Here is a 12,632-nt window from a genome sequence, read left to right as displayed (position 1 = left end):
TACCTTAACATATCTATGATGTTGACGTATTTCTTTGTTTTAAAGTTTGTAAATTGCGAATAAACAGTGAAAACAGTTACATAGAACATATATATATCGTAATAAAATGAATAGAAAGCCATAAAGGTGACTAAAGATTCCAAGCATTAAAAGTTTAAATTTTGTGATTATTAAAATTGCAACGTAATCAACATGTCTCTGCCAATCGTGATGTCATCAATTTAAGGGGAATACCCGGCTGTAGTTTGACTTTTAAATACAGGTATAAATAGCGTTGTGCAATTACACGTTTGCTGCTTCGTGTTTTGCCTAAAATACACGAAAATCACTAATTCAAACGTCGAAGGAATGCTGTATTTGGTACCAGCAATATTGGTTTCATTATATGCCGTTTTATGCCCCTATACTAAAGTAGAAGAGAGCTTTAACATACAAGCCATACACGATGTTATATATCACGGTCATAACATAACAAGCGTAAGTTTTAATGCGTTTTTTTTACGTTACTGTTTTGAATTTACTTGTTTAATGTCCAACAGTATTCATAAAGTAACTTATTTCAGGATATGTAATTCAGTAATTTAATATTTCTCCATATAAACCCAAAGCATCAAACAGTGAAACAGTGTGACTGTTACGTATTGGCCATAAGTGTAAATAAACGGTAATATCTATAACCATAAGGTTGTTAAATTCATATAATACAAGTTTGTAACGTGCCTATGATGACATATATTTGCACAACATTTTTGTAGCTGAAATGTTGATAAAAATAACACGTGAATGCACTTAATTGGGGAATTGTTTGAAAGTAGAAGAGTAAATGTACAAAAGTAAAGAAAATGTGTTTCAGCCCCACGCTTGTGTCTTAGCATAATGTAATACAAGTTTTTATATTACATGTATTATGTATAACCTGGCATATAAAGGCAAAGATGGATTGGTCGGATTTCCACTGACCTTTACTAATATTAACCATTATTTTCTATCCGTACTGCCATATTTTCAGCTTGCCAAAGCAGTTTTCAAAGCTTGATTTTATAGTTTATATTGATTGATTTCTTTTATATTTTGCATTTATTACAGTACGACCACCATGAGTTCCCTGGTGTGGTTCCTCGTACTTTCATTGGTCCAATAATTGTATCAGCAATCTCATCCCCGTTTATTTTCATCTCTTCATATTTCACAACCAGCAAACTTGTGTCACAATACATAGGTAACTGATGGGCCTCATTTGAAAATCTGACTTGTAAATGCCATTGAATAAATGAATGAATGTAACTTACTTATCCTCGCGTGGCCGGAAAACAACACTCGTTATATCAAGGGTGTTCTGTTAATCTGTTTTATACACCTCGTGCCAGCTTACGAGTTACCATGTATGTTACTTTGTGGGTGATCACATAAATTCACCAGAGTACTATGAAAAAGACATACTATTTTGCTGTGGCAAAGTTTTTCACTTTTAAGAATACCACAGTGAGTTTGTATGTTTAAACCTAACCCCTTCCCACCTTTTCATATAAAACTCTGAAGCCAATAAGCTTGGTACTCAACATAACACTAGTAAACAGTTTGTAACCCGCCTCACACATTTTCACACCAATACCTTTAACTGCCAACCCAATAGTAACAACACTAACTTCTAACATTAATTACAGTTCGTATGTGTCTGGGTCTCATTGTTGCATACGGGTTAAACAAATTCACCAAGGCTTTGAAACTATATTATGATTCAACCACATCAAAGTGTTTCATTGTCATTGTTTGTTCACAATTCCATTTTTTGTTTTACTCAAGCCGACCACTACCTAATGTATTTGCCCTGTGTTTAGGTAAGTAACAAGTTTTAAACTTTTTAAAAAGTTTATGAATTAGAACATTGGTACAGCGTTTTATTTTTCGAATAGTGATTATATTTATTGAATATTGATAATTTCTATTCAACTTGTCCTGCATTACACTACCGGAGTTCATAGGTATTAAACTGCAGTTATAAAATAAATGGTTTTGTCTGTCATTGAGCCACATGTGTGTTGCATAATTGTTGCATTTAAATACAACTTTAATGGTATTTTTATATATGTATTTTTTACTTTCACAGTTTTACTAGCTCTATCCTCTTGGCTAAGGAACAAGAATAAATCGTTTATCTGGTTTTCTGCGGCTGGTATCATTATTTTCAGGTAAGCTCCAACATGCTTACCATCTCAATGTAATATCCATCATTCTTATTTATGTACCAACGCTACATATTAGTCAGTACTGAGTACATAACACACATTTTATTTAACTTTCCAAAAATGTAACCAAAATTAGATTAAATAAAACAAATAAAGCATAGCTGCTAAGCCATATATGTAACTTCATAGATTAATATAAATTGGTTATAAAAATTCATTACCCATACATTGCTTTAGGTTTGAGTTATGCATTCTACTTGGCACCTGCCTTGTGATATCCTTGATAAATGGAAAGATTACAATCAAGGAAATAATCTTAACATGTGTACCTGCTGCTGTGGTAACTCTGGGTAAGTAGTAAGTGCTTGCTTAAAAATAATTAGTTTTGCAGTTTTTAACCATATATTCAATTTACTGGCTTGGCATTTAAACTAGCTTTTGGAATATGAAGAGTATTGGATGTGATATGTTATTTATCTAACATTTACTTTATATATAATCTTCATAACATTTAATCTTTTGCCCCATTGTGTTACCATGCTTATTAGCAACTTTTCATACCAAATTTCACTATGTAAAAAATTGACCAATTTTTGTATATCAACTTCACATATGCAAATGACTGAGTATTCTATTTACAGGTCTCACTGTGTTGGTTGATTCTTACCTGTGGGGTCATTGGGTTTGGCCAGAAGGTCAAGTCATGTGGTATAATGTGGTTCTTAATAAAAGTTCTAACTGGGGGACCTCACCCTTTCACTGGTAAGTGTTGTTGTTTTGTAGTATAAATTGTTTATAAGTATAAAGCTGGTGGTGCATACATGTCTTAATTAAGTACCATATACAGCTATTACCTTATTATAGTAGATTGCATAATGTGGGGTTTCTCTGTTCTCATAAAAATAAAGAATATTGTGTCATACATATAGGCTGTTATGTTTGTATTAAAACTGACAGGAAAATATATGTTTTTGCACCCAAGACGTATTTTATTCTCGCAGGTATTTTACTTCAGTTCTACCAAGATCATTATTAACTTCTATTTTACCAGTGCTGTATGGGATTTGGCTAAAACCTGGAAGGTAAGTTAGCTACCTTTTTGTTTAAATGTTTAGTATGCAAAAAGCTGGAGCTATTTGCAGTATATTTAAGTGTCTGGGAAAATGTTTCTCTTAGTTAGTATTTAAAATATGCAGCCCGTGTTATAACTAGTAAAGTGACCCACTACAATTAAGCAAAGAAAAATAAACACTTCTTTCATTTATTTAAGAGTTACCAAAACTCACCCTTTAAAGATTATGAATAACATTATCAGTCAATGTACTTTGATAATTTGGGATAAATTTTAAGATAGAATTTAAGATGGGATGTTTATATGATTGAATGTTAACATAGAATAACTGTAAGATAAAATGTTGATATAACATGATCCTAACATCCTTAGATCATCTTCTCTTCTCATCCCAAGCCTGGTTTTTATTCTTGTTTTCTCTAAACTTCCCCACAAAGAACTTCGTTTCATCATTTATACTTTCCCTATGTTGAACGCTGTGGCTGCATCAGCTCTTGCTCATATGTAAGTTCAATGTATAGTAACAAAGATGAGAAAGTTTACAAACCGTGCCCATATGTAAGTCTTTGTAGTTAACTTTCGGGAAGTGGCAGGCTTTAACATCTGGTGAGGTGCTTGCAGTAACACTCTGGATGTTGGGATAATGAGCCAACTCTGGCCTAAATTCTAGGTACCTTACCTTGCCTTGCCATGCTGTAGGACCACGCACATACAATATAGAAGCCCTTGTGATACTTTAATATTCATTACGCAAATGCAAGTGTTACTTTCTTATGATTTCCGCCACGTTATATTTAATATGAGATTTAATTATATATATCTTATCATTTAATTATATATAGTTTATCATACCTTCCTGTATCCTCAGTTACAACAGAAGCACTTCATCCAAACGTTTCTCATTACTTGGTCTTGTCTCATTAGCTTGCCTTGTTTTAAACCTCATGTTTTCAATCATCCTTCTTTCTGCTTCACTTCATAATTATCCTGGGGGTGAAATACTTAAAGAACTTCATGAAAAAGTAAGTTAATGTTTTGTTTATGTGGTATTTTTGGGATAATGGTCTAAATCTGGCCTAAACCAAAGGTCCCATTACATAATTTTTTGTTTATATATTGACCATAGGACATGTATAGGGTAATGGGCCAACTCTGATATAAATTCTAGGTTCCAGGGCGTGGCACACTGCAGGACACTACACACAGTATAGAAGATAAATTGACTAAAAAAAAGACTTATATTATACCCAAAATGTATAACAATTATATACTGTTTTATAAGTAGAATATACATACACATACTTATACATGACTCAATTCAATCACAGATACCATGCTCACAAAGTCCACCAGTTCACCTTCATATTTGTAATCTTGCTGCTCAAACGGGGGTTTCCCGCTTTGGAGAACAGTGCCCACACTGGAGGTATGGTATATGCTACATATATATGTGTCTTTTATATTTTGTTAATAATGTGACCCCCACATACTAGTTGAGCAACCTATGCCAACGTGTTGTTCAGATCTTAATATACATTAAATTAATGTAACTTATTTATTCTCGTGTGGCAGGGGGCAACAACAGTCCTTATGTCACGAGTGTTCTGTTTTATATATATTGTGCCCGCTTACAAGTTACTCTGTTACTTTTGTAACTTTGTTGGTAATTGTTTTCTTAATTTGTTGTCCAGCTTCGATAGGCATTCATAAATCCAAATTCTAGGTACAACAAAACGGAGAACTTGATGGTAACAGACTTGCTTCATTCTCCCCATATAACGCACACCATCATGGAGTATAACACACAACTTCCAACCTTGTGGTATGATACTTACAAAAGGCTAACCACTGTAGATAGCTATGCAGGATTTGGCTTAATCAAATTAAACCAGTATTTTGGACCAGTGTTTCCAAGTTTTTTTAATCTGCCAGTGTTGCCAAATGTTAAAACTGCACCAGCTTTAGTGTTATGGCAACGTAGAGATTTTGGAAACCATGGTTAAATAATATTGTTTTTTTATTCAATTTTTTGGGAAATTTTTGCACTAGAAAAATAAATAAATAAAAATTATAAGCGGTGTAGTGATATAAAGAAAAAGTTCTTCTGCTGCACCAAAATTAGATGTTTGGTACATTGCCAAATTAAAACGCATTTAAGTTGTCTGAACAAGAAGTGTCTTATGTAGTAAGTCGGGGTAAGATGGTCCAAGTTTTCATTTTATCGTCCCATTTGGTAGTAAGCAAAGAATATTACAGAATTATAAAACCATATCCTAAGGATTTTAAAAAAGCGATGTCAGTTGTTAAAAATATGATATGATATAGCTGATTGGATAGTATGTGCTAATGGTATCCATCTTACCCCCACAGTACCCTATCCTGAATAAAGCTGTAAACAGGTTTTGTTCACCAAAAAAACTTGTTTAGTTCATTAATCGTTTTTTCGCAATTCCAGTATCATCTGCATTCCAGGGTTAATTAATACAAAACAACATCAATAGATTTTTATACTTTGTAAGTCAACGAATGTGATTGTTGTTGTATTCTGTTACTGTTAAATGTTGTTTCTTCATGTCTGGTTCGTATTTTGTTGCCAATTATTATACTACTTTGATGTTCTTTGACTACCACCAACTCTGCCGCATTCCCTGTACAAAAACATATACTTGTAAAGTTTGAAACAAAACTCCTGGCGTTTTTTGTGACTACTGTTGGAACTGTAAATCTTGTTATCTTATCACAAAAAAATGTTTTGTAAAGATCTTTTTTAAAGTTAAAATATGGCAGTTGTGGACTGCGCCTAGAGATCCGTGTTTTAGTGATACATTTGCATGATAAGATATATAGTATGTTTGGGGAAAGATGAAACACCTTTTATTTCGGTTTTCTCGTCCCATTTGGTTTGGTAGTAAACAAAGAATATTCAAAGAATTATAAAACCGTATCCTTGCGACTCCCATATACCGTTGTTAATCATTTAAAACACGACCAGGATATTTGGGTATTATGCGCTAAAAGTGTCCCGTCTCCCCCACCCTACTTATAACAAGTATCACACCTTCGTAATTGTACTGTGGATAAGGATGAGGTGGTGCTTCGTGTTCTTCAAGATTATTTCCTGATGTGAACCTTGTGAAAAACATGTTTGTAAGTTATGGTCAAGCTTCGAACATTAGGGAAGCTGAGTTCAAATCTAGGCCAGGTTAAAAGAACCAAAGATACTGGGTTCAAATCTAGGCCAGGTTAAAGGAACCAAAGATACTGGGTTCAAATCTAGGCCAGGGTAAAAGAACCGAAGATACTGAGTTCAAATCCAGGCCAGGGTAAAAGAAACAAAGATACTAGGTTCAAATCCACGCCAGGGTTAAAAAACAAAAATGCTGGGTTAAAATCCACGCCTGGGTTAAAAAACAACAAAAATGCTGGGTTCAAATCAAATTCAAGCCAATGCTAAAGAATCAGGGCTTGGATTTAGTGAAAGCAACTTACTTATTTTTCTTTTTTCTTGAAAGAGATAACATGCACGTAATGAAAATGAAGAACAAAACTATGCTTGATATTGAAATAAAGAGGGCGAGTACTGTTGGGTCGATAGATCCACTACTTGGCGTTGTAACGAATGCACTGATTGTGGCGTTGCTTGAGTTTCCTACAATGCAAAGAGTTATTTATGCGAATGATTACTTTTTTATATGAATAAATGAATGTAACTTACTTTATCCTCGCGTGGCCGGAAAACGACAGTCGTTATAACACGGGTGTTGCGTTTCATACGCCTTGTGCCAGCTTACGAGTTACAACGTATAACTTGGAGCGGGATTTTATATAAATGACGACGCAGTGTATTAGACAGTTACACATGATCACTCGTGTTCGGACATTTGCGTTGTTTTATTTAGTTATTTACCTGAGAATGCAGTCGTTGTGTTCCTGAGTACCATTGTTTGTGCGGGAGTTTTATCTGTGCTTTTCGTGGGCGTGAGCGTCATGAGATTTCTACTCGACGCAGTTTTTGGTAAAAAAGTTGAACGAGCTGTCGTGACGTCTCTTGTTGTGGATATTGTAGGTAGAAGTGACGTATGTGGTGTCGTGACGTCATTGATCTTCGTTAAATCGTTTATGGCTGTCGAAACTGCTTTACTGGCGCCACTAAATGTCGTTTGAACGGTGCTGACGTCATCTAGGTTGCCAAACGTCGTAAGATCTGGTGGTGACGTTGTATTTTGTGTCGATTGTGAAGACGTGACGTCACTGAATGCTGCTGTAGTGACGTCATTAAAAGTTATATTATCTGTAGTGACGTCATCTATATTTCTAAAAGTCGTAAGATCTGGAAATGACGTTGTATATGGTGTCGGTGAAGACGTGACGTCACTAAATATTTCTGTTGTGACGTCATTATAAGTTGCATTGACTGTAGTGACGTCATCCAAGTTGCTAAATGTCGTAAGATCTGAGAGTGACGTGTTATTTTGTGTCGATTGTACATAAGTGGCGTCACTAAACGTTGCATCTACTATAGTGACGTCATTAGAAGTTGCATTGACTGTAGTGACATCATTAGTTACTGTAGTGACGTCATCAATATTCCCGAAAGTCGTGAGATCTAGTGGCGACGTTGTATTTTGAGCCGATGAAGACTTGACGTCACTAAATGTTGCTGTAGTGACGTCATCATTTACTGTAGTGTCATCAAAATTCCCGAAAGTCGTAGGATCAGAGGCTGACGTTGTATTTTGAGCCGATGAAGACTTGACGTCACTAAATGTTGCCGTAGTGACGTCATCATTTACTGTAGTGTCTTTAACATTTCCGAATGTCGTAGGATCTGGTAGTGTCGTTGTGTTTTGAACTGAATGTGTTTTAGTTACATCACCAATCGTAAACATTTCCAATAAACCCGTTGAATTCGTTTCAGTGGAAGCAGTTACATTTCTATACGTCGCGGTTGACGTTATGTCTTGAAATCCTGTCGTATTTTGGGTCCAAATACTTGTGCTTTCTGATGTAGGGGCATTGGGCTCAGTGTAATCTTCCGTTTGGGTTAAATTTCCGTATGTAGTAACGTCTATTATATCGGTTGTATTCAAAGGAGCACTTGTGGTATAATCTTTACTTTCAGTTAAGTTTCCGTATGTAGTAAGGTCTATTATACCAGTTGTATTCAAAGTGTCACTTGTGGTATGTTCAGTATAAGTTGTACTGGTTGTGTAACTTTCACCAGACGATTCAAATATATCTGCAGTTGTTTCATAATTACTTTGTGACGTAATAATCGTAGTTTTTGAATTTCCCGCGCTTTTAGCAGTAGTCGGGTTTTCAGTGATTAGAGTAGGGTGTCCGTCTCCAGATTCAACAAACATACTTTCAGTCGTCATTTTAGACTCAAGCGTCCGTCGGAACTTATCTATAATTACTTAGAACAGCATAAGCGACTGAAGTTATTCACAGGTTACTTATGTTTGCAAATAAGTTAATAAAAAGCTATATATCACACGGTAAAATATAGCATATGACATTTTTGGTCATGGGATAAAATGCTATTGTTGCGTAGGTTGAAGCATAGTAATGACGTTTTTTACTGATATTTCTGTGACTAATCAGTATTAACCTTTGCCTAATATTGCTCGTTTTACCCACTTAAAATCCAGCTACGTATTTTGTTGTGTCGTATATTGTCTTATAGAGGGGAAAGCAAAAAATTCCTTGGAAATATCACTAATAAGCTAAACTGTAAACAAAATCTAATTTCCCCTATACCATAACTTTAACACAGTCCTTGACTATTAACACCAACTTTTGTTTATGACTTGCTTTAGCACGCAATGAATACACGCACGTATATCATGTATGCATATAAACCATCAGTCAAGTTAAACTATCAAGTATTTGGCACGGTTAAAACTACTGTCTAGTCTCGGTAAAAAAACGGTATTTTAAAAGCCTGCATTTATTCTAATAGACCTTAAATTCCTGTCTTACGTTCGATATTATTGTTATGATACAGTACTAACTGTCAAGTAATGTATATATTACTGGACACACGAACTTATACTGTATTATCTTTCATAACAACTCCTGTCTATCTCATAGATGCTTTAACCAGAACTCGCGTCAGTAGAAAGTCGATCTATTGTCTTAAACTAAATTTCACAAGTGTAGGTGGTTTGTACGTCATATTGCGGTAGCTCGCGCATAAAACAATAGATACACTTAGCGTTCACGACCTGGGCAATACATGCTAACGGAAGTAATCGATTAGGAAATTCCCAGATTGTCTAACAAAGCTAGGCGTTTATATACGCTAAGCTCTTGTACAGACACTAAATACTATAGCTTTAGTTATCAAGGTTTCTAAACCTAGGTTTTCAGGCCCAATTGGTCACCTATGCTTGCCAAGTGTTGTTCGAAATGAAGTTTTTTAGTTATACACGTTAATCTCTTGTACAGACGCTAAATACTGTAACTTTATGGCTATCAATGTTTCTTAAACTAGGGTTTGACTCAAAATTGTATTACCTATACTTACTAATACCCTTTTTGCATGGTCACTTTTATGCGCGTAAGTACTCGCATATTTACTTGCAAAAGCAAAGTTAAAACGCATAACGTCATAAGCGTGTTATCTACTGTAGAAGGTTGGTTGTTACTCGCATTATGCGAGTAATGAAAAGTTTGTTGGAATTACAGTTTCACTTTTAGAAGCTTAATCTTTTTCGGGTATTATTTTTTTTTAGTTCGTAATAGCACTATAAAGTATAGGAACTTTTTTTAATTAGATTTAACAATATTACGCTAAACTAGGTTGATACGCGCATAAACCAATGACCATGCAAAATAACGCGGTTAGCGAGATATCATATTACGAGTTAATGCGAATTGCTATTCGCATTAACTTTTTACCATGCAAAAGGGTATAAGTGTTGCGTGAAGTTTCTAGACTATTTTAATATGGAGTCGCGTTGCAAAAAGTTTAAAAGACAAGGACACAGAGTAGCAGCATATAAAACTCAAATGGTGGTTAAGACATCAGCATCTCAACACTTATACAGGATTTCATAAGGATTCCACCATAAACAAAAACATATGTATTGTAGAAACCATTCCATCCAGTTTACTTCCTATCACGTTTCCATGCTATCTTTATTAACAGTTTTATCTTGTTTGCTATCCAAGTATTTCTGGTATTGTAGTTTTGATCGTTTGAATTCTCGTATCTTGTTGCGAACTTGTTTTGGGGTAAGTTGGTAAGCATTTCTGCTGTCTCGTGCCATGGCCTGGAAAGTAAGAACACTTATGTTAAGTTTATGTTATCTATACATTGGCATAGGTTGATAGGTATTTCTATTTTCTATACTATCTATATATTGTCATAGGCCCCATAGGGAATGTGTATGAATCTACCATGTATGAAGTGCTTATTCGGAGCAAAAAAAACAAGCATGTTAAATAGCCTTGGGGACATATATATTATATTTTGCAAAAAAACTTATATTTATGGTAGTAATTTTTCAGATGGTTTGCTGTACAACAACAGTCAACAGTATTATTTAATCATCTATAATACAATATCTTATTCCATCTTACCTTATAATCTTCCTTATATTTATCCAACATGTAAGTACAGAAGAAAACATCATCAACTGGAAGTTGAAATTTCTTTTCTCTCTCTCCAAGATCAGCTTCCACTTCCATTTCTGTTAAGATGAAAGAAAAGGCAATAATTTAAAAACTTAAACCCATTTCATGTCAATGTTCAAGGTTTTTGCCATTACGATTCAAAGACTTGTACAAGTTACTATCACAGACTTTGTTCTCATCATAAGTTTTAGTATCCTAATATAATGCACACCATTTGTTTTTGCTTTCTAAGTTATAACATAGGTCCTACTCCTATGGTATTGTAAACCATAGGAGGCTGCTCCTTTACCTTGTTTTACACCCAATGGTATGTTTACACATATAATGTCCATTCATACCTTTAACAACATTAGGTTTCTGGATCCCAGGCTTTTTCTTTTCCCTTTCTATGTCTGTAATTAAAGTTGGAAACACCAAGTTTGGCTTTGGGAGTGGCATCACAGCATTTGGATCTACAGCAATTCCCATTTCACTTAAATTCTGTTTCATGCTTTTTGTAGAATCCCAAGACCCCTTGATCTGCTTGCTAGTATGGAAAAATGAACAATTTATACTTTCATGCCAGTTTTAAAAACGTAGAAAAATGTCGGAATGATTATATATGTTGCAAAAAGTTCATTTATAAGGGATAACTTGGTGTGAATTGTTTGTAGTCATTAAAACACGCTCTAGTGCTTTACCATGGGATATGAACTTCAGTTTTTCGTTTCACTTTTTTCCATAATCTTTTCTTGTTCTGTTTGTAATTTAAAGTTTGTCTTCTGTGTTTCTTTGCACTCGGCATACTTAAATTTAAACAACTTTCTGCAATGAAACACAACACAATTTATTAAAGCAATTTAGGACACAGAAATACAGTCAAATCTTCGTTACAAATTTCACAAATATATCTATGCACTTCGCGCACATAAACATAGACAACACACAAACTAAACAGATGTCACATATTTCTGCAATCCGTCAACATAGAAAACACACAAATTTAACAGATATTTCCATGTCCCAACTTGAAAAGATGAAATTGCGTTGAATTCCAGCAAGATTAGTTTACTGTGGAGGTGCAGCACCTCTTCCTCGTCCATATCCAGCTCCTCGGAAATCGAATCCTCCAGTTCCTGCTCCAGCTTCTGCTTTCTTGTCTCCTGCACCTTGTGGGGCATGACGGTACGATTCCCGGTCGCTCTGGTAGGCAGGGCGAGACTCGACCTTCTGTCGTTGCATCCTGGTGTCTGTGGGACGTGGTTGCCTCTTCAAAGTTGAGGGAACAATCTCTGGGGGAAGGTGAAGGAAATCACGGAGGTATTGAATGCCTTCGTTCGTCAGAATCCAGTAGTAATGGCGCCATGTGAAGTTTTCACGGACGTAACCTCTAGATTTCAAAGATTGGCATGCTTTCATTACATGCAGGTTTGGCACCGACTCGAGCTCTGGGTGTTTGTCCAGAAACGGGTCTTTAATGGCGACTAGAACGCCTTCCTTGAATAGATGCTCATAAATCAGAACTCTGTGCTTTTTTGGCATCAACATTCTGCTGGCTGTAGTATTTTATACAAATACTGAATTAGACAGGCGATCTGTACGAAAACATTCGCAAAAGGAACACGCGTTGCGAAATTGGAGTCACGGTTCGGTGGTTTCACAAAAGTGATGACCAGCGAAAAGTTTTGTCAAAAATAAATACTAAATGAAGCAATATTCTCTAGATTTAAAGTAAAGTATGATTACCATGTTAG

General features: G+C 35.2%; 4 protein-coding genes across 6 annotated transcripts; 1 reads left to right on the top strand and 3 right to left on the bottom strand.

Moving 5' to 3' along the window:
• The first annotated feature begins 68 nt into the window (after positions 1-68).
• Positions 69-12,495, top strand: LOC149736031 (dol-P-Man:Man(7)GlcNAc(2)-PP-Dol alpha-1,6-mannosyltransferase-like). Of its 3 annotated transcripts, none has more exons than XM_089878413.1 (11): positions 70-262; positions 1,087-1,219; positions 1,665-1,838; positions 2,108-2,189; positions 2,424-2,536; positions 2,828-2,948; positions 3,188-3,268; positions 3,631-3,762; positions 4,127-4,280; positions 4,587-4,684; positions 4,982-12,495. In XM_089878413.1, the coding sequence occupies exons 3-11, from the start codon at positions 1,670-1,672 to the stop codon at positions 5,259-5,261; spliced, it is 1,230 nt and encodes a 409-aa protein (XP_089734539.1). In that variant the 5' UTR covers positions 70-262; positions 1,087-1,219; positions 1,665-1,669; the 3' UTR covers positions 5,262-12,495. The 3 variants fall into 3 exon arrangements, with proteins under 3 accessions (XP_089734538.1, XP_089734539.1, XP_089734537.1); XM_089878411.1 differs by having other exon boundaries at positions 70-477; XM_089878412.1 differs by lacking the exon at positions 1,665-1,838 and having other exon boundaries at positions 69-477.
• Positions 5,641-8,636, bottom strand: LOC149736033 (uncharacterized). Its single transcript, XM_089878406.1, has 4 exons — positions 7,166-8,636; positions 6,748-6,907; positions 6,317-6,387; positions 5,641-5,906 (listed from the first exon to the last, which is right to left on the bottom strand). The coding sequence occupies exons 1-4, from the start codon at positions 8,634-8,636 to the stop codon at positions 5,764-5,766; spliced, it is 1,845 nt and encodes a 614-aa protein (XP_089734532.1). The 3' UTR covers positions 5,641-5,763.
• LOC149736032 (nucleolar protein 16-like) lies at positions 10,187-11,715 on the bottom strand. The gene is made up of 4 exons (XM_089878417.1): positions 11,580-11,715; positions 11,238-11,425; positions 10,846-10,955; positions 10,187-10,535 (listed from the first exon to the last, which is right to left on the bottom strand). The coding sequence occupies exons 1-4, from the start codon at positions 11,681-11,683 to the stop codon at positions 10,383-10,385; spliced, it is 555 nt and encodes a 184-aa protein (XP_089734543.1). The 5' UTR covers positions 11,684-11,715; the 3' UTR covers positions 10,187-10,382.
• LOC149736030 (small ribosomal subunit protein eS10-like) lies at positions 11,701-12,526 on the bottom strand. The gene has a single exon (XM_089878418.1). It carries the CDS (start codon positions 12,424-12,426, stop codon positions 11,947-11,949), a length of 480 nt encoding a protein of 159 aa, XP_089734544.1. The 5' UTR covers positions 12,427-12,526; the 3' UTR covers positions 11,701-11,946.
• Between the last annotated feature and the right edge of the window lie 106 nt (positions 12,527-12,632).

The sequence above is a fragment of the Ciona robusta genome, chromosome 5 (assembly GCF_009617815.1).
Source record: "Ciona robusta chromosome 5, ASM961781v2".
Lineage (NCBI taxonomy): Eukaryota > Metazoa > Chordata > Ascidiacea > Phlebobranchia > Cionidae > Ciona > Ciona robusta.
The sequence above is the reverse complement of the archived record's forward strand: the minus strand, read 5'-3'. Positions and strand labels throughout refer to the sequence as shown.